The sequence below is a fragment of the Argiope bruennichi genome, chromosome 9 (genome assembly GCF_947563725.1).
Source record: "Argiope bruennichi chromosome 9, qqArgBrue1.1, whole genome shotgun sequence".
NCBI classification, from domain to species: Eukaryota; Metazoa; Arthropoda; class Arachnida; order Araneae; family Araneidae; genus Argiope; species Argiope bruennichi.
The window spans coordinates 19,736,603-19,764,176 of record NC_079159.1 but is presented as its reverse complement, the minus strand read 5'-3'; the positions used below and the strand labels follow the sequence as shown (position 1 = coordinate 19,764,176).

The 27,574-nt window shown below is 30.2% G+C and overlaps 1 protein-coding gene across 5 annotated transcripts in view; it reads right to left on the bottom strand.

The window, feature by feature from the left end:
- LOC129984579 (probable sodium/potassium/calcium exchanger CG1090) overlaps positions 1 to 27,574 on the bottom strand; it is a 58,775-nt gene that overhangs the window by 12,781 nt on the left and 18,420 nt on the right. For 2 of the 5 annotated variants that reach the window (XM_056094495.1, XM_056094497.1), the window contains exons 2-4: positions 5,755 to 5,952; positions 2,429 to 2,626; positions 1,179 to 1,279 (exon numbers count right to left, since the gene is read on the bottom strand). In XM_056094495.1, coding sequence (XP_055950470.1) covers positions 1,179 to 1,279; positions 2,429 to 2,626; positions 5,755 to 5,947 — 492 coding nt within the window. In that variant the 5' untranslated portion in view covers positions 5,948 to 5,952. Of the gene's footprint in view, positions 1 to 1,178; positions 1,280 to 2,428; positions 2,627 to 5,754; positions 5,969 to 12,286; positions 12,412 to 16,764; positions 17,145 to 27,574 lie in introns of those variants that run through there. The other 3 variants (XM_056094494.1, XM_056094496.1, XM_056094493.1) reach the window with 3 other exon arrangements.

The window sequence follows — 27,574 nt, the reverse complement described above, 5'->3', positions numbered from 1 at the left end:
GATCACATACGATCGCACCATAGATCTATATTTCTTAAACACAGTTCGCCAATGCCAGACAAGGGAGTCACATTCTAAACCAAAGTCCGAAATTTTATGTGGGAGTAGGAAGGGAATAGCATCTTTACTAGAGAATATGCGAGTAAGTATTAAAGAGATCACTCCCACTGGTATAGGACAAATGTTATGGTTCAAATTATATGGGAACAATTATTGGTGTTTATAAGGATTATATAAACACAACATGTCAAAAGAAATATTTAAGCATAAAAGATAATATATAAATAATAAATAATATATAAATATAATAAATATATAAATAAAAATAAATAATGTATAAATATATATCATAAAGGTAATATATAAACATTACATACGAAAACTCATACATTGATTAAAATAAAATCAATATATTAGTCTTTCATACGTTGATTAAAATAAAATCAATTTATTAGTCTTTCACACATTGCTTAAAATAAAATCCATTTATAAAGTTTTCATATATTGATTGAAATAAAATCAATTTATTAGTTTTCCATACATTAATTAAAATAAAATCAATTTATAAATTTTTCATAGATTGATTAAAATAAAATCAATGTATGAATTTTCATTCGATATTTCTTCTAAAAGAGGAACAACGACAATTTATATGCTGTTAATAAATACAAATTTTCATATTCTAGATCATATAGAAACAAATATTGATACTAAATGAAATGTAAACATCATAAAGGAAGATGAATACCAATTTAGTATAAATGCCTGCATTTTTATCATTTTTTTTAGAAACCTTCTTTATATTTTTTAGATTAGAAATTTTTAGAATCTTAATAAATGTAAATTTTATGCTCAAGATCATGTAGAACAATTATTGATACATAAATCAAATGGACAAATCATACGTCATTTCAAATGGATTTAAAGAATATCAATGCCAGAATTCTCATCAGTTTTTTTCTAAATCATGAACAGTAATTTATTCATAAACTTTCAAAGCAAATATTGGTTATATTCCTTTATTTACATTCTAGTAAGAAACTCTAAGTAGAAACAGATACAACAGATTCTTATAAAACGCGTTACAATTTTTATTTTAAATTGTTTTTCTCTATATAACAATTTTCTATTAAAGCAACTCAGTTCCTATTAGAAAAATTATAACTAAGGATTTATACCTGAGCTATAAACACTGCTATAACTGCAGTTGCAAGTTCAGGTGCTGAGCTGCCAGCAGCCATAAAAGTTGCCCCAGCAACATCAGACTGAATATTGAGCACTAAAATGAAAAGAAAGAGGAATCAATAAATTAAATAATTTGAATAAAAAAATAAAAAAATCTAAATACAAAGTTCTTTTATTTGTCAAAATTCAGATCAATGAAAGAAAAATACCCATTTACTAGCTGCAGGTTCATACAGCAATGCAATTAAGTACAATTTTTAGAAATAGTTACATATTTTTTAACCAATAAATATTTTCTAATATCATATACAGTTGAATTCTGCAGGAACCCTAAAGTAAGGCAAATTTCAGGGAGCTCCTTTTTCCTATTTCAGTCTTTCAAAACCAAATTTTTTCTCCAATGATATTATTTTAATCTTCAAACAAGCAATATCTAAGTAACAAATCTTAAAACAAACTAAATAAACCATTTAATTATAGGTTACTTTCAAGTAAGTTGAGGGCCGCGGTGGCCTGGTGGTAAGGTCTCGGCTTCGGAACCGGAGGGTTTCAGGTTCGTGACCCGATTCCACCGAAGAACCGTCGTGTAAGGGAGTCTGTTGCACGTTAAATCCGTCATGACCAAACGTACTCTCGCTGGTGTGGTGTGGAGAGGGGGATGCCAGCTCAGGTGTCGTCCTCGTCATCTGACCACGGTTCAAAATTACGTCCCAAAATAGCCCTAGTGTTGCTTCAAACGGGACGTTAATATAACCAAATCAAACAAAATTCAAGTAAGTTGAATTTAATATCTCAAGCATTACAAAAATTAATTTGAAATTAATAAAATTCCAAGAAGTTTTAAAAATTATAAATATCAAATATAAAGTTAACCTGTGAAGGTGACAGCCAAAGGTGAGGGGGGGGGGGTGGAAGAAGAACCACACTGATCTAAAGGCGACTTTGAAAAAAATGAGAAAAAAAATCATACTAATAAATGAATATATAGCATATGTTCTGAAATCTAAAATACTTGAATTTAATTTAAACATGCTCAAGACCTTCTGAAAATATTACAAACGAATTCCAAGGTCCCGGGGTCCTTCAAAGATACGGGACCTATAGGGAATTCCCTATCTTACCTACTTGATAATCCGGCTCTGATCATACACAGTTGATTGATATACCATCAAAACGTTATACTACAGAAAGAAATCATTCATAAAACTGAGCAGATTTTATATAAGATGAAGGTCACACTTACATTTACATATTTTTTCAAGAGAAGGCACAAAATACTCGTCACATATAATAGCAAGACCTAACAGCATATATAAAGATACAAAAATATGCAAAATGAGCCCTCCTTTTCGCCTTGTAGCGTAGTCAACAACTGGACGTGGGAATTGCTCTATATCTGGAGCGGTGCAATTGACATTTTTTATCCAAGGTCCAGTAGTATCTGTGGAAGAATGAAATTCAAAAAATGAAAATCACAAAGACAGCTAATGGCAAAGGTATTAAATTTTTAAAAATATATATACAATGTACAGATTTTTATAACTGAGCAAACATAATATGAATTTTGGACAATTTACAAATGATATACAATAAATAGCCAAAGGCTTGAAGCAGAGCAATTTTTTAAAGCTAATTAATTTTAAAAGATAAATGAATGCTGATTCTGTTACATCAGGAATAATCTTAATTTTAAATTTATGTTTAACAATTCATTTCTATACTTTTACACATCAAAACTACAGGCGCAATATACCAGTTTTTCCTGTACAATTTCATAATTTGGTTTTCAAATTCATAATTAAAATTTAAAAATCAGAGAATTTACTTTAAGTTTATGATGTATTAAAAGCCAAGATATAATTAAAACACATCCAAAACTTAACAAAGTATTATTTAAAACGGCTTAATAATTTTAAATAATTTCTCAATTAGCATTACTTGTTTGCAGCAACCACTGAAAATGGCATTCTTATGTTGCACTTTATTCTTTCTAAGCTATGGTAAAATGAAAAGAATAAATCCTTTTTTGACTAATAAGTGGAGTGGAAAATAATGTAAGAAGGATAAATTCCATTTAAAGATTTCAGATATGCGAATGAAAAGCCTCCGGTATAGTGATTGGTTCTCGATTCCCTGATGGATAGAATAATAGTAGGGTTGCTACCGATACTATTATTGTAGGTTATGCTACCTATAGGGCTGCGATGGCTTGGTGGGAAGGTCCCGGCTTCGTAACCAGAGAGTTTCAGGTTCAAGGCCGATTCCATCGAAGAACCGTCATGTAAGCGCGTCTGGTGCACAATAAGTCCTTCGGAGACAAATTTCCACCAGCTGGTGTGGGGTGGAAGTTTGGAGAGGGTGCCAACTCAGGCGTCGTCCTCGTCATCTGACCGCGGTTCAAAATTACGAGATCCGCCCCAACAGAGCCCTAGTGTTGCTTTGAAATGGGACGTTAATATAACTAAACTAGTTGCTACGTATATACCGATAAAGAGCGTTGCTCTGGGTGAGGAATAAAAACGTGATCTATGACATAATTGGGAATATAATGCGTTCTCTATAGTGCTAGCAATGATTCGGTCTTTCAGGTTACCTTGAACATTAAAGCAGAGAAGGGGGTGCTCTTTGTAATAAGAAAAATATTTTTTAACTCGTAAAAATGTAAAAAAATTTCTCATTTTCAAGTTCCTTTCTTCCTCTTTCTTCTCTTAAAAAATTATATAGTGTTTATTTGGTTTTTAAAATGTCATAGCAAAATATTGACATAAAATAGACAATTTACTGGCGTGAACATATTTATAATTGATATGAACATATTTGCAATTTATAGCGCAGTTATATATACAATATCTGATATAAAAAAATGATCTTAACTTTTTTTTGTTTGTCATTTTTGGTAATTGACACAAAAAATATTGTTGTATTTAGAGACTTTTTAAAACGCTACATAGAGTTGTTTGTGAATAAAAAATAGCGGGAAACAAAATTCAGTACACAAAAAAACTCGTCTCTGAGATTTATTGATAAAATTCGCAGCTTCTTCATATAATTTGGATGATTCAGGAATAAATAATATCACCTAAAAAACATTAAATAAATATCATTATAATCTTTCCGGGACCGTTTTATCCTTAAAGAAATGAAAACAGATTACAAAAAAGCACAAATGGGCTAAATTTTCAACTAATTTTATTTTTTCTATTTTTCAGTAGCAGAAACAATAAGGAACTACCTGTATAACATAATAAATATGCATGAAACCAAATTTATAATAAAATGAAAATAGAGTAAAAAATTAAAAATGATTTTGCATGTTTATATTTTATCGAGGTAAAGATGGTGACCTGCAGACGATAAAAATCGGAACTAATAAATAAAAGTGAAGAGCTATAATAAAAGATAAAATGACATACAATGAAACAAAATGTTGCTGTAAGCGTTGCTTTAGAATTTAAATAATATAAAAATATTTTTTATGATTCTTCATTCCCTGATTTGGCTCCTAGGCAAATCAGTAAAGAAGTAAAACTTCTTCCAGAGGATCCATGCTTTCGTCAACGAATCATCGAACCTGGTTAGATTCATGAGGGTGGAAAAATTAATTAAAAAATCGAGGGAAAAAAGATATTTTGATCATCCTTGTTTTAAATTAGGGAGCGATGATCGAATAAAGACCGAGAGAAATTTGAAAAAGATATCGGAATTGGAAAATCTAAAAAGACATTTTAGTTTTAATTCTTAAAAATTTTTGGGAAAAGTGACTAAATTATTTTAAAAATTCGGAATATAGCATTAAAATGCAAATAAAAATAGAATTATAATAATGCGTCCGATTTAATGGTATATTGATTCCCTCCCTCCTCTAAAAATCATTAAAAATGTTACAATGAGCAAATGTGTACGAAAAATCAAAAGGAAAAAACAAATTATAAGATTAAAGTTTTTCGATACTAAATTATATATAATTCGTGCTTTAATACCTAAATGCATCATGTAGCCGTTTGGCTACTCATTTTTACTTCCATTTATAAGCTTCACATGGCAACAATGAGTGATTGGAAATCCCTTTTTAAATGCATTTTGATAAACATTTTCAGAAAACACCGATCTATGGCAAGAGCGGAACTAGAATTAGATTTAAACTGGAAAATTAGAAAACTACCAAGGGGTCTATTGTACGAATAATTCCACCATTATAAAAATACTATCAAAATAATTTATTTCCGTTGTAAAGAATATATTGATAAAAAGGACTTTTATTTTTATTGCAAAAATTGTTATAACGTGATTTATGTTCCTGGAAAGTTGTTTAATTCACAAAGTAGCCAATTGGCATATTTAAATTATTTTCTCAAAATTTCACAAGAAAAAAATTAACTAAATTTTTTAAAATAATTTTCTTAAATTACACGCAGCTATTCAAAACACGTGTATTTTTCCCGTAAAAAAATGAAAACTCATGCATTCTAGGGTTAAGGTACATTTAGACACCAACATGGCGATCAATTTGTCTGGATAAGCAGACATGAAAACAAACATTTTCGATTGAAGTATCGATTGAATACTCACTTGATTCTTCATAGTTTAAAGCACTTAAAGGCTTTCTTTGAGCAGAAGAAGCAGGCAATGTTTTTTCTACAGTATTCGGATAATCTTCATTGGTATCTATTGTATCCGGAGCAGTATAAAGATGGTACATGAGACATAATCCCATGTAAAAAACAGAAATAAATGCTATAGAATCCCTTCTCCTCTCAGCCATTATCGCTGGAAATAAAGATAACTTTATCAAATAATCAAATATAGGTTCAAATTTGAAAATAATACAAAAATATAATAAATGGTTCTTAAAAACACAGCTTTATTAGATTTGTTTTATTTAGTTTGTCCTACTTTTTTGTCTTTGATTTTTAATTCTTTATACTAAATATTATGGAATTTCAAAATCGACTTTTTCGTAATTTTACTACCAGATAGCGCCACTTTAATGGAATCCAAATTTTATTTAAATTAATTGATAAATTTGTGGTTCAAATTTGAAAATCTTAAAACAATTCATTGCCGTTAACAATACACACATGCATTAAGTTTTTAAACAGTAGAGCATCAGAAAATGAGCAGAAAATCAAACAAAAAATTCCATCTTTAAAAAGCAAAATAAATGTTTTAAAAACAAAAAAAAAAATGTAATATTATTAACATACATGATAAGTAACTATTTTTAAACATTTTTATCAATATAGCAAGAAAATTTTATAACACGAACTAATATAAATAAAGAATATCATTAAACAGAAGTTAAATCATTTAAAAATATTTTTAACAGAATCATTTATTTTATTTTTAATACGAGGAAGAATTAACAAATACCGAGCAGTTATTGGAGATTCGTTTCATAATTTGTAGCTTGCTGTTTATTTATTCGCTGCCATAATATTAAAAAATTATCGCTTTTATAAAACCATTTTGATCCTTAACACATTTTTTTTTTTTCCTGTTTCCGATAATTTTTTTAAGTTACATTTTATTTCTAGTCTAATCACTTGGAAACAAATAAATATCTTCATTACAGAGTGAAAAGTAAATAAATAAAGAAACAAAAAAAAATAGCTAAAAATGTACAGCAATATTTTCCTTCAACGTGAAACGCAACACGCAAATAAATAAATTCCATAATTGAAAATACTTCATTCAATGTGAATGGAACACACTTTTTAAAACATGTACAATGTGAATTAGGATAAGTGGTTTTTTTCACCTCATTAATGGATTTAAATAAAATTGGATAGATTTCGACAATTTTATTGTAGGAAACACAAGCTACATTCCATCGTTTCAACTTATGACATTTTTGAATTATTGGACAAATATAGAAAGCATATTTATTAATAAAATAATTAAATAATTTTGTAATAAAATAATTAAAATATATCTGAATTTTTAATTCGTTTTTAAAATTTGCTTTTAATTATATAAAACGATAATTTGCACACAAAAAAAAATTATTTAATATCTTCGCACCACGTGCGAGTATAAGCCGAATAACTAAAGCAATGGAAATTTTTGTTGTACAATATATTTAAAAATATTTTTAAAAATTTATTAATAATAGAAAAATGTATTTTAAGGGAATAAAATTGGTATCATGATAAGTATATTTTTTTTTTTTTGTCCGAAGTTTTCAAAGGAAAGCGCTTTAATTTTGCTAAATTTTTTAAACAAAAATGCAATTAAAAAATTGATTAACCCCTTCTAATGAACATTTACTACCTAAGAAATAACTACGTACCAAATATGATATCCCTAAATCCAACAGTCTATCCTGCAAAGCATTTTGCAAGTTTTTTTTTAATCATGTATGTAACATCAGTTTTGTAAATAATATGCTGATTTATAAGCTTCATCATGCAAAAAGCAACATACCGAATTTCATAATTCTAGTTCAATACGGTTTTGAGTGCTTACAGACAGACCGAAAGATATAATTATAAAAATGTGTTTTCGGAATTCAGCGAGTCAGAAATGTAAAGATTCCGGCACGATCAAAGTTTAGGTAGAATCTTCCAAGGAAGACTTCGTGTTCTCATGACATGCCTTTAAGAAAATTTCGATGGACTTCTACCGATCATAGTCTCTAAAACCCAGAACCACTCTATATTCAAAAGTTTATATGAAGTAAAATGTTTTGCACCTGTTCTGTTGTTAACACAATTATTAGAGTAATTTTGATATGAATTTAACTGACTTGCAATTTAACATAATCCATGTTGTAAAAATTATAGAAAACGTATTAATTCGTAGCTAGATCAGCTAACTTCACTGATCATAGTCCCTAAAATCCATAAAAAGCACTCTTCGTTCAAAAGTTTATATAAAGTAAAATACTTTCCTCGTGTTCTTTTGTTAACATGATGATTACCTGTGTAATTTTGATTGGATTTTAATCGATTTGTAATTTAACACATTCTATGTAATAAAATGTACAAAAAAAACGTATTAATTCGTGGCAAGGTCATGCAACTTCACTGATCTTAGTCCCTAGAATCCAAAAAAACCACCCTTTGTTCAAAAATTTATATAAAATAAAATACTTTCATCGTGTTCTTTTGTTAACATGATGATTACCTGTGTAATTTTGATTGGAATTTAATCCATTTGTAATTTAACACATTCTATGTAATAAAATGTACAAAAAAAAAAACGTATTAATTCGTGGCAAGGTCATGCAACTTCACTGATCTTAGTCCCTAGAATCCAAAAAAACCACCCTTTGTTCAAAAATTTATATAAAATAAAATACTTTCCTCGTGTTTTTTTGTTAACATGATGATTACCTGTGTAATTTTGATTGGAATTTAATCGATTTGTAATTTAACATATTCTATGTTGCAAAAATTGTACGAAAACAGCTTGTGTTAGTTAGTAGATAGGTTATCTAACTTTAAAGGGGTATAAATGGTGAAAGGCTGAATTTTATTATTATTATTACAATAGTTTTTCTTTGTATACTACGAGTGCAAAAAAACAATTATAGAAAAAAGGGCCAAATTCATTTACTTAATTACCTTGCTTTTTATCTTTCTCGTCGCTTACAAAATATTTTATTAATTCAGTCCTATTAAGTTTATGATAAAATTAATGTAAATACTTTTCAGCAATTAATGTTTTCTCTCCATTTACATTGCTTTCCTCGGATGCTTTAAAACAAAAAAAAATGAAATAATGGAATATGAAATAATGGGAAAAAATGGAATAATGAATAAAAGCAACATTTCAGATAGATCCTAAACTATTACAGATTTACATTAAAATTTCTCTTCTATTAACAAACCAATACATACTTTACAATACCGATGTAATATTTTATAAGGAATAAACTAAAAACGATCTGTTTTATCGCAGTAATGTCAGTTTGTTTTCAAAAGTCAAATTATTTACTGTTAGCTCTAATGGATTAGCATCGTGATCGATTCTGATTAAATAGAATAATAGATTATTCGAATCGCCGACTGATCTGAATTGATATATATCACTGAAGAAAATAAAATTCTTCTCGGTCGTCGAACGTATGTATAATTATCCAACGCAGCCTGTAACCCATAGCGGAGTTAAAAATATCCTCGACCCTTTGGTCTGTGTTCATTATCGGAAGAGCGAATCCAAATTCCTGTTTTGGCATTAAACAATGCGTGTACATTTTTTTAATGTTTTAACTTATTGATTTATCGATGTGTGGACACAGCTAAGTATGAAAAAAAATCAATTACGGAATCGTAAACTTCACACATTTATTTACATTAAACTAAACTAATATTCTCTTTAGACATTTTTTTTTTAATTTTGTATTCGGAAGTGTATTTTCTTCCGTTAGAAAAGAAGATTATCATTTATAATGAAATTTTTAGTGCAAATAATTCAAGACCTTCATTGCTTACCGTTATTGCATTTAATACTATTACATATTTACATCTAAAGTGTACAATAAAAAATTTCCTCAAACACTCTGCCAGTGTGCATGAAATTCTCTAATGCATTTTTCATTAATTAATTTATGATAATCAGATCTGAGATATTGTCAACAGAATAATAAGCCTTCTAGGCATCTTCTAGGATATAAGATTAATGTATGTGTTTCGTAGTAAATGTTTACAATACGTTATCTTTTCTCACTCTTTCTTAAGTTATGTTTAGTCAAACACGTTCTGCTACAATAAGCTCTGAAGTTAAACAACAAATTATTTCCATAATAATAGCGTAAATCTGTTTCTTCTAAAAAAAATTCAGTTGATCGATCGGGATTTTTTCACTAGTTATTTTACAGAACAAATTAATTCAAAGCAAAAACCATCTTTGAATTATAAACAACCAAACAAAAAAAATATGAAGCATTATTTATATAAATTTGAGAATGTGAAAATGATGCCTCAACGAAATACAACAAAGCAGCAGGATAACATTTCGAATTCGAATTCTGACGAATCTGCCCATTGGGATGCCCCTAAACCCGAAAAAAATATTACTCAGACATAAATCTTTTTATTAATCAGTCAATGGGTACAATATCTCAATACCAATATGTGACAGAAGAACGAACTTTTACATGTAAGTTCCATAGCAGAATTCTGAATCTATGACATAATTTCGACCTAATCTTCAACGGAAAGTCTATTTATTTCCAGGTCCGTGTGCATGTGATTATGATAACCAAAACTACATGGTGATTTTTTTTTTTTTTTTTTACTTTCTCCAATACTAAGTATAAAAAAAATATTACAATCGTCAAAAAAAAAAAAAAAAAAAAAAAAACCGAAATCGAGTTTTTGAAAAATCTCTACGGTTTAGACTTCCTTGATTTCGGGGGGAGGGGGGGGATATGTTTTGGTATTATGTCTATCTGTGGCAAAGATAATTGATAATTAAAAACACTTTGAGCTAGACGAATGAAATTTGGTACACGATCTGTACAACAAATTTGTAGATTGCTCTCACATTTTGAGATTTTCAGAATCCCTTCAGACCTTTTGTGTTTCGTAATATTACAGAAGGAGGTGAAAAATTCATTTTGAGTGCCTTTTTGAAGACCGATTTTGACCAAAATTTAACACGGAACTACAACTTTAGTAACATGATCGCATAACACATTTCGCCTAATTAAGAATGCATGTGAATGTACAGAATGCATCAACCCATGAACACATCTGGTCTAAAATTTGATACAAATTCTCACTTTAGATGTTAAAGTTGTGTATCAGATTTGATCAAATTTTCGCTTTAGATGTTCAAGTTGTGTATCAAATTTGATCAAATTTTCACTTTAGATGTTAAAGTTGTGTATCAAATTTAATGCAAATTTTCACTTTAGATGTTAAAGTTGTGTATCAAATTTGATACAAATTTTCACTTTACATGTTAAAGTTGTGTATTAAATTTGATGCAAATTTTCACTTTAGATGTTAAAGTTGTGTATCAAATTTTATTTATTTACGTTTTGTGGTTATCGTATTCGCTTTCATTAGACTGAAAATCTACTTCCTGAGAATGGATTCCATTCGATGTTTAATAGAATTCTCCAACTTTGGTAAACAACACATTTAGACAACATATATACAACAACTAAAGACAACATATTTTCATCTATCTAGTGTAAGGTATTTTTGAGTTATAATTTTCACAGACAGAGAGATAAATGGACATAATCCTACAAATGCGTTTTTAAAACTTGGGGAGGACTGAAATGTTTTGACAATTACGATACTTACGAGAAAGCAAAAAATATAAAATTTACTCCGTATAAGAGAAAGCAACCAGCGGAGTGGTCTCCCTAAAAATTTCTCGCATACCCTCTAATAAACTTGTCATTCCAGAGAACGCCTCATATGGCATTGGCGTACAATAGTACCGAAATATTAACTTTTGAAGTGAATTTAGCATTTTTACTGAATCTGTCGGGTCATCTCCTTGGCGAGTTATTTGGCGATTAATCTCTGAAATGCGTTAATATTATCCAAAAATAGACTTTGTGTTTTAGACATGTTTTTCCTAGCCGATTGAAACAAATATTTGATACATAACTGCACTTGTAATCACAAACTCCCGTACAAAATTTGATATATTTTAGTTATTGAGTTTTTGAATGCTCACGTTTCGTTATTTCTGAAAGTAAAGACAGACAGTCAACCCGTAGTTGGATTTAGCTCAAAATTTGTCAGGTTTTTACACTATAGATGTTAAATCTGTGTTCCGAATTTTATCCATCTCGCTCTCTTCGTTTTTTAATTATCGTTTTAATATAAAATCGAACAATTGGGCAGACGGACCTCCTCAGAATGGGTTTTATTCAAAATCTGATAGAAATCTGCAAGTTTGGTGTAAAAATCGTATACTAAATTTCAGCCGTCAAGTTCAAATCATTTTTGAGTTTTCTCTGTCACAGACTGGCTGATTTTCCAAAAAAATGTGTTTATCAAACTCAGAAGGTCTAAAAATTTCAGATTCATTAAAATCTCGAGTTTGAATTTTTTGACGATTACTATACTTTATCTATACAATGTATACAGTAAAGTAAAAAATATAAAAATTCTACGTAAAGTATTCGTTTTACCATTCTTTTTCACCACAAAGAAATATAGTGAAAAGCATACATCTCATATTCGTAAGAATCGGACAAAGAAGCCTACAATACAACTACATTCAATAATAATTTGAAAACCACATCCGTACTGGCCGGCACAATGAAGCGAAACTGATAGAAAATTCAGCTTGCGTAAACCGTTTTCCATAAACAGCGTACATGCGAATTGAAGATGTCATCAAAAATTAACATTTCGCTTTTCGCATGTACAGGTGCAAATCGAACAAAAAAAAAGCATGTCATTGATGAAACAATGGAGAAACAGAAGATACGTTTCGATTACATCGAAAAGGAAAAGAAAAAAAAACTGAGTACAAAATTTTTCAAGGTAGTATTTGAAATGGCTTTATTAAAATTATATCCGATAAATGGTTCTTAGGATTTTATAGTAAAATAGTCACAATTGAGAAAATACTTTCTGTCTTTTTTTAAGATTCCAATAACTGATAACACTTCGGGTAATATAAATTTCACATAGCTTTCCATAAGTTTGCATTCTAGGCAATCAATCGCATTATCATAACATGATGAGATTATTTTTTGCTTCCTCTGCATGAAAAGGAAATATTATATTCTGCAAAAATATTTTCATGTTTCAGATCTCCCCAAATCCAAAAATTACAGTTTTACTTTCTCGAATACGTAGCATAGAGTAAATATTGTAATCGTCAAAAAGATCGATCTAGAAATTTTGATAACTCTCCACGTTTTAGATCTTTCTGTGTTCGAAAAAAAACACATTTTTTTGAAAATGTCCATCTGTCTGTCAGTGACAAAGATAACTCAAAAATGCTTTGGATTGATAGATGAAATTCGGTATACGGTATTTACATCAAATGTGAAGACGGCTATCAGATTTTCAGCAAAATTCGCTTATAAGTCTCTCTAACCGGTAGTCCGAATATAGATTTAGATGACAACTTTAAAACGAAGAGAGCCAGATGATAAAATTCTGCACACATATTTAACATCTATATTGTAAACACCTATCAAATTTTGAGTGAAATCCAACGAGTGTTTGACCATCTGTCAGTCTGTATTATCAGAAACATTTAAACGCGATAACTCAAAAACGCAGACTTAAATATGTCAAATTTGGTATTGGGTTTTGTGACTACAATTGTACTTCTGTGTCAAATTTTTGTTTCATTCGGTTGGAAAAAAACAAACTGAAAACACAAATTCGATTTTTAAATTTAATCGCCAAAAAAAAAAAACTCGCCAATGATGACACGATAGATTCTGCAAAAATACTAAACTCTGACCAAAGATAATATTTATCTGTTATCCTAGAGAATGCAATACCATGAAAGGCATTCTCTGGAATAACAACTTCATTAGATAGTCTGCGAGAAAGTTTTAGAGAGACCACTCTCGCTGGTTTAAAATCAGTCTGAATACAAAATCACAAAAACAAAACAGAGTTTTGAAGTAGAAAATCAACAAATTTAGCATATATTCTTAACACCCTATTTGTAAATTTCTACCAAATTTTGAGAAAAATCCATCAAAGGGAAGTCTATCTGTCAGTCCATACGCATGTGAATACGATAATTCAAAAATGCAAACAGCTACACAGATAGAAATCGGTAGGCTAATTTATAATCAGAATTCTAGATGTATATTAAATTTTAGCCCATTATTATTGTTTGGTCTACGTATCCATGTGTAATCAAACGCGGTAATTCAAAAACATAAATAAATAAAATTTCCTCTAAGGACTTCGGTCCAAATTGGATATCCATGCTAAATTTGGAATCTAGTCGTTGAGTAAGAAAGCTTCCAAAATATATGATCAGGTTTCCTACGTATTTTAAGAAGCAGAAACCATGCTATACTGCGTCACAACATGCTGAAGTTGGAGAACGTCGACACTTAAAATTCCGGAGTATCATGACCTTCGAGGGTTTGCCATCTTCCTTTCTGCACTATTCGACCCCCGATCCCCATAAATTCAGAGGAAGCAGAAGAGAATAGAAAGGGGACGGAAACGAAAGTGCTACTGAGTCCAAAGTCAAGAAGAAAAGGTCAAGGACAGAACATTATCACTTGCCCCTCCCCTCCCCCCCCCCCCTTCGAATCGAAATATTATACATATCGACAGGAAATGAAGTATGCTGAGACAAAGACAAGAATATGAGAAGAGATTCTGAAAGTTTGGAAAGATAGTTAGATCATCTATTTTTCAAAATAATGATGTCCTTCCTAATATAGTCAACTCATTTTTCCTCCAAAAAATGGGGCGTTATTATAACTAAATCATGTAAATAAAAAAAAATAATGCCCAGTCTCGCTGTCTACAGCGAATGAACAATCTGATACAATTATTCCACACCGTATAGTTTAGATTGAATACATTATGAGTGAAAATTGAGATAGTTATTATAGCAAATTATCCAAGTGTGTATCTGAATTTTGACCTTTCAATCAATCTATGTATTGCAGATTAATATCAAGAGTATAAAGATTTCATGATTTGGTGATATTTATTTCGTTGCCAAGCATTGCGACAGTCTTGCACGCAGAGCGTAATGCCATCTATGTTTTTAATATAAAAAAAAATAGATTAGTTAGAGAATCTTACTTTGTTTTGAAAAAAAAAAAAAAAAAAACTTAATTTAAACAATAATGAAAGCAACAGAATAAAAAAATGTGAATCACATTCAACATTTCACACAAAATATTATTACAGCAAACGAAGTTAGAAAGCAGAAATTTATCTAAATACAAAACGGTTTGGGAAAAAAAATCCTAATCGCAGAATTTGTTAAAAAATTTAAACATTTGAGAAATTTTAAAATACATTTTTAAAAAACAAATTCATAATGTCAGAAAGTTTTATAAGTCAACCTAAAATTTAATCTGTGAGTAAAGTTGAATAACTACAGTTAACTTTATACAATTAAAACAATTTTAATATATTTAAAATTAGTAAATTATTAAATATTTTTAATAAATTTAATTAATTTATTAAAATATTAATAAATTAGTATAATTTATAAATTTTCACTATATTATTTAAATTAGTAGTTTATTTTAGTTATATTAACGAACAACACTAGGGCTATTTGGGGACGGACCTCGTACTTTTGAACCGTGGTCAGATGACGAGGACGACACCTGAGCTGGCAACCCACCCCCCTCTCCACACCACACCAGCGGGAGGACATTTGGCCCGGACGTATAACGCGCACCAGACCCGCTTACACGGCGGTTTTTCGGTGGAATCGGGTCTCAAACCTGAAACCTTCCGGCTCCGAAGCCGAGACCTTACCACCAGGCCACCGCGGGCTATTTCAATTAATAATTACTAATTTAAATAGTATAGAGAAAATCACATAACTAGAAATACTGAAGAATTATGATTCTTTCATTACGAACGGCATCTTTTAAAATATATTCCTATCCAGAAATAAACATAACAAATTTAACAAATGCATAATATCGTATTTAAAAATATCATAAAATTTCACGTCCATTCAATGAAAAAAAATTTTATATTTAAATTTGAAATGGAAAAAAAAACATGTTTTGGGAAGCATGCAGTAAACAAACAAAAAAAATTAACTGCAAAATAATACATTAGTATCATATTAGTTCCTTTTTTTTAGATTTTTTATTATAATTTATAATGTTAATATATGAAATTACGGCATTTCATATTTATACATATTTTTATATTATCAAAACAAGAGAAATGTCCTCTAATTTATAAGGCTAAAGCTGAAAATATCGATTTTATTAACGGTACAAATAATCACATTTCCGTTAAAAGAAACAAACACAAACAACAATAAGGTAAAATAAGATGGGGAAAAAATGGAATAAAAGAAAATAAAAATTAAAACAAAATGAGATAATTCGAAGCTCCTTAATGACACTATAAATATTAATACATTTTTATAAATACATATAATACACAAATATAATACATTATTAACATCAATAATTAATAGAAACGATATCAGCTATAACACAAAAACATATAATTGTAACGCCAAAATACACAAAAAATATAGAGCTAAAACAAAACAAAAAAAAAATTAAAGGAGATTAAGTTTATATACACATAAGAATTACATTAACAGAGGTAAAAAATAATTAATAATAAAATTTAACGAAGGGGGAGGGAATCATTAAAAAATCAGGATAGAAAGTGGATAAAAATATTAGCAAACAAATAGAAACTAGATGCATACATTTTCTACACTATAGTATTAACGAATGGAAATAATTTACAAGTGCAAAAAATAGGAAAGGGGATTTTTAATAAGTAAACGAAATTAGCGTAATCAGCCAATTCTTTGCTGGAATGCAACGTTTTGGTTGATAAGTTTTCTGGCAACCCTACAAATGCGGGCGCCGAAAAATAATGTACTCAAAGTAGACATAATATACCAGAACATGAAAAACAATTCTTAATTAAATATGGAATGCGGGTTACTTACCTAAGATTTACTTCAGAAACTATAAATGCTTCAAAAAAAGAAAAGGTGTAGAAATGGCATCAACAATAGTACAAAAGTTCAGTTCCAAAAAGGAAAAAGAAATGAAAAGAGGAAGAAAAGTAGCACCTTGGTCTGATAATTGTAAATTAATCCAAAAAAACTGTAATTTACATATCCTACGACGACATTTTCATTTAATGTTTATGCATATTTGTCGCGACATCCAAACGAATGCAATTCCTCCAAAACACAGTCGGAAATTCAACCGCGTCACGGGATTTCAATAAACTTGTTGAGTCATCCAAAAGCATGTGGTTTGAAGATTCAAAAGCTCCTATTTCAATATAAAATCTGAATGAAAATGTAACAAGTAAATTAGATGAAAGTGCTTACTGAAGGAAAAAAGAATAAAAAGAAGAAACGAAATATTGTTGCTGAACACCTGCACTTGATTTTAGAGATAAAAACGCGTTGTCGGTATTTTGTTCATATTTCTCTCCCGCAGGTGACTATAGCTCACGAGATAATAGTTTTTTTTTTTTTTTTTTTTTTTTTAAATCAGCAGTTATCTGTATTATTTTTTCAACTAAATTAATTTCTCTTTTTCAGCTGATGTGAAATTGTTGGTATTTGCTAGAAATAAAAAACAGTTATTTTTTATATTATTTTCTCGTATACGTAATATGACGAAACTATTGAAATCATCAAACAATTCGAACTCGAGATTTTGAGAATCTATGTTTTAGACCTCCCTCTTCAAAAAACACAATTTTGGAAAATGTCCATTTGTGACTAAAACAACTGAAAAACACTTTGAGTCACATGGATGAAATTTAGTATAAGTCTTTATATTTTATTTGTAGATTTCTATCTAATTGGAACAAAATCCATTCAGAGGGAGTCTTTCTATCCGGCTCATCGAATATAAGCACGATACTACAAAACGGAAAGAGCTAGATAAATAAAATTCGGTACACATATTTAGCATCGATGTTGCAGATACCTATCAAAATTTGAGCCAAACCCAAAGAGAAATTAACCGTCTATCGGTCTGAACGTTCAGAATCATGAAAACGCGATAACTCAAAAATGGAATGACTTTAATTTATCAAATTTGGTATATAATTTTGACATTACACAAGTAGAAAAAGTATCAAATTTTTGTTTCAATCGGTAGGGAAAAACGTGTGTAAACCACAAATTAAATACTATACTATTAACTGTATGCCAGGAATCAATCGCCAAAAAACTCGCCAAGGATCACACGATAGATTCAGTAAGAATGCTAATTCATGTCTAAGATTCCTAATTTCGTAACTATTGTAAGCCAATGCCATGCAAGGTATTCTCTGGGATAACACCTTTATTAAAGATGCGAGAAAGTAGTGAGGAGATAATTAATGCTGGTTTTTTTGTTTTTTTTTAGGTTATCATATATCTTATAGTTGAACAAAGAAATTTCATATTATGAAACAATAAAAAAAAACGAATGGTGAATTAATAATAATGAGAATACGTGTCGATTTACAAATATAAAATTTTATTACATAAACAGAAGAGTTAAATGATCTTATAGCATGAACTTGTACCAATATGCATAGATACTATGTAATTTGTTTATAATAATGAATTAAATAATCCGTTTTGAATTTGAAGCTATTTTTGATTATTGACATATGAAATATATATATAAAAAAAAATACTGTATTAATCAAAAATTCAGCTTAAAGAATTTGATGAATCTCCTCGTTTTAGATCTTTCTTACATTAAAAAACTTATTCATGGAATTACGTCTGTCTGTCTGTCTATCTGCGAGCGGAATAACTCAAAAATGCATCCAGCAAAATGAGTGGGATTTAATATGTTATATGCACATCAAAATTGCAGATTTTCAACAAATTTTGGACAAAATCCATCAAGTTTAGTTTAGTTAACGTTCCGTTTTAAAGCAACACTAGGGCTATTTTGGGACGGACCTCGTCATTTTGAACCGCGGTCAGATGACGAGGACGACACCTGAGCTGGCCGTACCGAATCTGTACTCTCTGTACCGAATTTTACTCATTTACCTCTCTTCATTTTGTAGTTATTGTGATAACTAATATTCGAAGAACCTGACAGATGGGATTCCTCTGAACTGATTTTATTCAAAATTCGACAGAAATCTGCAAATTTGATGGAAAGACAGAATACCAAATTTCAACCATCTAGCTCAAAGCATTTTAGAGTTATCATTGCCAGAGACAAACAGACGGACATTTTCCAAAAATGTGTTTTTGAATGTGTGTGCGAATTTTTTTATGACTACAATACTTCGTATCCAAGAAAGTAAAAGTGAGCTGATTATTCGAAATTAAAATTGAGATTTTATAGAGAAAAATTCAATAGAAAAGGAATTCTCTACTGACTGGAATTATTTACTTATTGTCAAAAGCTGAATACATTATACTTATTTAGAAACAGAAGATCTTTTTTCTATTAGAAGGGGAAAAAATATTTCGATTCTTTAAATTAAATATTTCCACGTGTTTCGATTGAAACACGTGGAAATTTTCTGCATGAACAACTCATATGAATCGAAACAATGAGGGCAAAAGATAATCTCTATTACTACGGAACAACAAAGAATGAAATGCGATGATAACAGCCAATAGAACAATCAATAGAAGAAAAATTCTCTAAAATTAGATAATGCAATACAATTTGTAATACAACTTGCCTGTAGGTAAACACAAAAACATGAAATAAACACCAAATCAAACGTATTTTCTCCGATTAAAAATAGTACATTGTTGAAAAAATATAAACAATATTTGTCAAATGAAACCATTGAATACCGAATATTTTTTTAAACAACTTATCATTCATCCTTAAGAACACTAAACTGTTTGTAGTAGCCACTAGTCGCTAAAGCATTTATTTTTCAAGTGTCGGCATATATCCGCTCTTACATGTTTATAACTTTCAAAAGATAAGATATGTTAGCGCAGAGTATAGTATATATCCCATGTCATAATATGGATTATTGAAAGCAATTCATTATATACTTCCTATTTTATCTTTCTTTATAAAAAAAAATCAAAGGTTTTGTAAACACTTGATCAAGAGTGCCTACAAACAAGGTGTTTTGTTTCTATCGCCAGTTTCATACAACAGAAATCATAATATATAATTAGGGTTGAAATTTGTTGGTACAAATTTTTTCTAAATTCATGATTTTATTTTATGTCTTTAAACGATATAGAAAGTGATACTGATAGTAGAGACAACATATTAAGAATCAGATGCTATAGATGACAATGAAAAATATCTCAGATAAATCGTAGTAATATATGTATTGCCATAAAAATTCATTGCCAAAGGTAAAAATAATTTCCTTTCGACAAGCTTATGCCTATATAGACGATTATATTATTTTCCAATTATTTACATACATATATGATTTACTCTGTTAATATTAAACATTACGATAAAAGTCCTTATTTTTAATAAAATAGTTGCTTTTACTTGTTTATGCTGATTTCATTTAACAAAGAATTATTTCATTATAAAAATGAGATCATAACTATTGCAAGCTTTGTTTTTAGCAAATCATTTTGCTTTTACTTTACGTAATAGAGAGAAGTTTAGTTTAGTTATATTAACGTCCCGTTGTGAAGCAACACTAGGGCTATTTTGGGACGGACCTCGTCATTTTGAACCGCGGTCAGATGACGAGTACGACACCTGAGCTGGCAGCCCCCCCCCACCACACCGCACCACACCGGAGGGAGGACGTTGGGTCTGACGGATTTAACGTGCAACAGACCCCCTTACACGACGGTTATTCGTGTAAGCTGGTTATTCGGTGGAATCGGGTCACGAACCTGAAACCCTACGGCTCACAAGTCGAGACCTTACCACCAAGCCACCGCGGCTCGTAGTAGAGAGAAAGTACAGTAACAGTCAAAAAATTCAAACTCGATATTTTGACGAATCTCCGCGTTCGAAAAACACATTTTTAGAAAATGTCCATCTGTCTGTATGACTGTGAAAAAGACAGCTGAAAAACGCTTTCAGCTAGACGGTTGAAATTCGGAGTACGGTCTTTACACCAAATTTGCAAATTTCTAACAAATATTGAGTAAAATCTTTTCAGAGGAAGTTCGTCTGTAACAATATAAGTTAACACGATAATTACAATACAAAGACAGTAAACAGATAAAATTCGATATACAAATCTAACATCTATAGTGTAGACATCCGTCACATTTTGAACCAAATACTACTACCAGCCGATCAATACTTTCAGAAGCATGCAAATGCGATAGTTCAAAAACGCAATGACTTAAATATATCAACTATGGTATGGGATTTTGTGACTACAAGTGCAGTTTTGTGTCAATTCAAGTCAAAAGTTAATAGTTCGTCACTATAGTACCCTAATGCCATGTAAGGCGTTTTCAGGCATGACAAGATTATTAGAGAGTATACGAGAACGTTTCGGGGAGACTACTCCTGTTCCTTCATGTATCTATTTGCTTTCGGTATGCTTATTAACCCCTTATCTGCCGAGGATAACTTGCGAGATTCGGTCCCCAGTGCCACGTATATATACGTCAGGGGCATCTAACACATTGACTTAGGGTGACGTATATATACGCCCGCGGCAGGTAAGGGGTTAATCTGGAATTGATAAATCATTTGACTAAAATATGCAATATCGTATAGGACGTAGAATGAATATATAAAGGTTACGTCCACCATTTACTGGAATATATTATCATTTCCTCTGTACGGTCATTCATTTTGAAACAGTGTCAGGATACGGAACTTGACAGCGAATTTTGGATCAAAATAGATGGTTTATTCAATACATCAAATACTCAAAAGAACCAACTCTACAAGACAGGGAGTTGAAAAAGGCAGATGGGATGTGTCATTCCATAGACATGCAATTCGAATTCTGAAAACGTTAACGGTAAGGACAGTTGAGTCGACTTCAAAATAAAGCGATTGCTTTCCACAGAATAAAGCTAGAAAAGCCGGCGTCCTGGCATAGGGGTAGCGCATCTTCCCTGTGATCTGGGCGTCCTGGGTTCGAGTCCCGGTTTGGGCATGGTTGTTCTTCCTGTTCTATCTGTGAGATGTGTGAATGTGCCCACCTGTAAAAAGGGGTTGTGCAAGCGAATGAATGATGCGTGAGTAGTGAAATCGTACTCTTGGCCCAAGTTGGCTCTATGATAAAAAAAACAAGAAGTGCTCCCCTTTAGGCTTAAATCGGCTGTCTTTGAACAGCGGGCTTGTCCATGGCAAGTGCCATAAGAAACAACAAAGCTAGAACAGAAGAATAGACATGATCCCTCAAGATATTTCGATAATGATTAGCGTTTATCCTATACAGGAAAATATAGGCCAAAATATCGCACCCTATAATAAAAAGTAGCCACGTCCATGCAATCAAATGTAAATACTTCTCTCGGTTTCTGTGAATAATCAGTCTTAAGTGCATCTGGAGAATTGAAATTGGATAAATACTGATTCATCAGAATACAAATGATTAGTTGCTATTGCTCTGAAAAGGTGAGTTATACACAAATAGTGTCAATTTACAGCATCAATGATTCACGAATTGCCACACCTTTAAAATTGTTCACAGTCATGCTCTTTTTTTTTTTTTTTTTTTTTTTTTTTTCAGGACAGTCCAGGAGATGAATATTCATGTCGAATATTATTTAAAAAGCAAATCATTATCTGTCAAATATCTAATCATTCCAATATCTATACATTCTCGTTCGACGGTTTCGCCTTTCATCTATTATCATGCTTAGAAGACAATATATTACCATCCTTCATGTTTCTTTACTCAACGCGTTCTCACAAATCATAAATGGCTTATTGTTTCGGCCACCGAATTTTAATTTAAATGCAATCCAACACTATTACTTCTTTTTAAAAAGTATCAAATCTGCCATTTTGGCATCGCAGAGAGTGAATAATAAGAAAGTGTCATACTTTTTTTTTTTAATGTTACAAGAAAGCATTAGTTTTCACAAGCAATATGAGGCAAATTTTAGAATCAATTGCACAGTTGCTCGATGAGTATGAAATGCAATCTTAATATTTCTCAGATGCTTTATTATTCCGTCAACAATCTAAATAAATGTCTAACAAGCCTCAACAATCTAAAATAAATGCGAAAAATAATGAATTTAGTAATGACAATTTTAATAATTTTATTAACTACAAACATTATAGATAACTGCAAATATTATATTTTTATTAAAAATTCAGTATATAAATACAAAACACGATATTTCATAAAGTAATTGGACTATTGTAATAAAACTTTATCTAAAGACGTTATAAAAAAAATTGTTTAGTTTAGTTATAAAAATTTTCTTTTGGTTATAACACATTTGCGTATAGAACTCGAAATTTTAAACTGAGAACGGTACGCGCATTCACAGTACAAGCCAGACAAAAGTATATATACCAGGAGATAATTTGTTGTTACGTCACTATTCAACAAATAACAATACAGCCGAAAATATTATTTATTGCAATAATATTATTTGATGCAATAGGCTAATAATATTTGCAGTAATTGAATATTAATTGCATTTTTCATGTCGTTTGTGTCATAAAAATTTAGATAAAAAAAATTAAAATATGAAGTTTAGCGGGACTAAAATATGACGTTTGACGTGTAGCTAGGCCAGTGAGATACACAGATTACAAAACAGGGTCCTTAGATAATAAATACATTTATTGTTTTCATTAATTAAAGATTTCGACATTTGAAGACAGACTGGTCTCTTGTAATGGATACTCCTAAAGCAAGCAAAATAGTTTCGCAGAGTTGTTACATTTACGTCCCATTTTTTAAGAAACACTAGGGCTACTAGGGAAAGACTTCGTAATTTTGAACCGAGGTCAAATGATAGGACTACACTTAAGCAGGCACCCTCCACTCTCCAAACTTCCGCACCACACCAGCAAGAGGACGTTTGGTCCCGACTAGACCCGCTTACACGATGGCTATTCAATGAAATCGGGTCTCGAACCTGAAACTCTCCGATACCGAAGCCGAGACCTTACCACGAAGCTACCGCGGCCTAACAGTTTCGCAAAATTTATATCTACTAGTTTTGTTGGCCATACCGTATATTCGCTCTCTCCAAAAAAGTTAGCAAGAATTATTGCTATCTTGAAGACGACGTATTATAGTACAAAAAAAAATAAAGCCTTCAATGAACAGCCTCTGACTTATTACAGAATATGGACGATATTAATCATATAGCATAACAGTAGGCAGTAATTAATAAAAAAAACTGCGATATTTGTAAATCGTTTAACAACCACTAACTTGCACTACATTCATCGTAATCGAAATTACATATGCAATGAAAACTACAAGCATTACTTACACTATATTCAATTGCAACAAAAACTGCATAGATCGTTTTAAGTTTAGAGATTAGTATATTTTAAAATTAGAATACTATGGTTTCCATACATATTTCGTTTGTATACTTTGAACGAAAAATTAATTAATTCTCACCAAATCAAACTGCCCAAACTTTCCGCCTGAAGTCTTTTCAGCACACTACAATGAATAGATACCATGCAATTTACTTATCTATATTTCAGAAATTTCCTGAAATTTGTAATAACATTATAATAATGAAGCTTCGATACCTTTCTATTGCAGAAGAAAGTAAAAAAAAAACAAAAAAACAGGGAACTTTGAAATATTAATAGACATTTCAACGTTAAGTATAATTAAAAACTTAAAATTGTCCTAAAATTGAATATATGATAATTCTCACGGTGTAAATAATTAAAGAAAACAATTTGCAATAAAAAAATAGCACTTTCAATTTACAAATACATATTCAGATAAATTGAAATATACATTTACACTAGACTAAATTTTATAATTCGACAATAAAATTTCAGAGTGTTATATTCTAAAACAGTGCGTAATATTCATTTAATTAATTTCAAAATCTGTAATTTTGAAAGAGCTTTAAAAATAATAAAATTACTTAACTTTCGTTGAAATAGCTGGTATTTTAGAAATGACTATTCAATAACAAATTTTAAAAATCGTTTTCAATTTTTATTTTCATTTAAGAAAATATTATAAAGAACTGGATTTCCATTGTGAAAGTTTTTAATACACCAGAATTTCAGAAATTCCAATTATGGCATTTTAAAAAAAGTAAAATATTTTATTTTATTATTTTTTTCCTCACTTTTAAAATTATTTAGTTCATTTCTGACGTTTAAAAAGAACAAAACTTTTTCAAATTACGCTTATTGAACCATAAATTTGGCATAATGGCAATGGAATTCTGAATCGATATGCATGAACGAGCAAAACAAACTAAACTAAAGTGGAAGATTTGCCATATAAAGGTAAAACTTTAAAAAAAAAGAATTGACTGTAATTTTAAAACGAAAATATGATTCTATAATAATACAACAATACAAACAACTTAGAGCTTCTCCATTTAAAACCAATGGCAGAGGTCTCACAAGATTTTTCTCGCACCCTTTCCAATAAAGGTGTTATATCAGAGACCGCTTTGCATAACAATGCCTACAATAGTAAAGAAATATTCATTTAGCATTAAGCATTTCCACTGACTGACGAAAACGCGAATATTGTGTGACGTAGTACGGTGCTGTTTGTACTTCTTAAAGTAAGCTAGAGACGTAAGCATACATTTTCCTTTCCAACGAAAGGATACCAAATTTGAAACAAAAAAAGTCACAAGACCGCAAACCATTTATTCATCTATTTATTTAAATCGTTATGTTTTTTAATTATCGTGTTCATGTACACGCGGATATGTAGACCACCAAATGGTCAGACAGTCAGTGTTTACAGATCTGGTCCAAACTTTAATATACATCTACAATTATGATTATAAATTTGTATACCAAATTTTATCCAATAGGCTCTTGGCGTTTTGGAATTTCCATATTCACAAACATACGGACATACAAACAATTAGACTGCTCGCTCTTTAACAGATTACGTTCAAATTTTGGTAGAAATATTCAATTTCAACCGTTTAGCTTAAAACGTTTTTGAGTTATTTTTGTCACAGACAGACAGACGGACATTTCCCAAAAAAGTGTTTTTCGAAATCAGTGACGCTAAAACGTCAAGAGATTACGTCAAGTCGCGTGTTCCCATTTTTTTTGCGATTACTGTATTTTCCTTATACTACGTATACGAAAAAGTAAGAATGTGTTTTTCGAATTCAAGATTTAAAGTGTGTTGTAGACTTGTCAAAATCTCGAGGTCAAATTTTTTTACAATATTTTTATATATATATATACTTTTCATACAAGAAAATCAAAACAAACGTAATTTATAAATTTCAAAACATTCGCATTATATAGCAATTATATTCAAATCACGAAGTAGCATTAGGACATGTCTTCCATTATCATTCATTTCCTGAAAAAACAAACCAAAAAAAATCCAGCACTTAATAATATCACATATTTTAAAAACCTGCCATGTTAGCCTAATTACAGGCAGTAGGTTCAAAATCAATTTAACAAGCTTAACGATGGCTACCCACTGGTTAACAAATCAATTCAAAGAATAAAATGCGACGACAGGAAGTTTAACAATGTCAAAAAAGAAAATAAACCATGGATTAAAACTCAGATCGCATTTGATAGATTAAACCGAAGACTAACTATTTGTTTTATGCAATAACCTTCACGGTCGTGATAGTGGACAAGATTTTAGTTTTCAAAAAAAAAAAAAAAGCATTTCAATGTACCAAGAATAATTCTGACAGCTGATTCATTATTCGTGTCATTCTTCTTGGCATTTGTATAGCCATTAACATCAACTTATGTAAAATAGACTTGCACTTCCTCAAAGTCTTCTTTTTTTTTTACAACTTATATTTTTGTATTCTATGACACTATTGACATTAAAACTACGGGGAACTAATTGATAAAATTCGCTTCGCTCGATTTTTTTAAACTCACGTTAAATTTGTCATTCCCCTTGCAAAACAGTTTTTTTATTCTACCCCCCCCCCCCCCGCGTCAAAAATCCGGTTTTAAAAAATAAAAAGAAATCAAGGAAACCGCAATTGAATTAAATTCCAAAACGTTGTGCCACCATAAAAAGTTAAAATCTCTTCTATTACCTACTAATAAAAATGTGTGTGCGCGCATGTGTGTGTGCGCATGCGTGCGTGCGTGCGTGTAAGTGGGTGCTTGCATATGTGCGTTTAAATTTTTTTTTTTCATAAAAACAATTCTTTAAGTACGTTTCCTAATTTAATATTTCATATAAAATTAAATTTAACCGGCATGACCACATGCATCAATAAAATTAGCTTTCATCAACATGTTGCCATCGCGTTGACAATATGTTTTTCTTACATCAAATACGTTATTATCGCTTTATACATAATTTGATTAATTAAGCACATGTTAAAAATTATCACATTTTTTTACCTTAAATGATCTTTTATTTATTTGTTTTGTTAATCTTACTTTATTGTATTTTCATTATTTCGACAAAACTTTTAAAGACAATAGTTATTTGAGAAAGGCAACTAAAAAAAATTTATGATATTGTACCAATATTTGATTAATAAAATAATAATCCACGATTTGCTATTTAAAAATGCTGCAATTCATAATGTTTTACAGCTTACCAAAGCATGCAGCTGAAAACAGAACAGTCTGTGGAACCCTGTATGAAAACTATTTAAAAGGCAATAAATAGAAATATATCGTAAACCGAAATGATGCAACGAAAACATTCCTATTTATTATTGA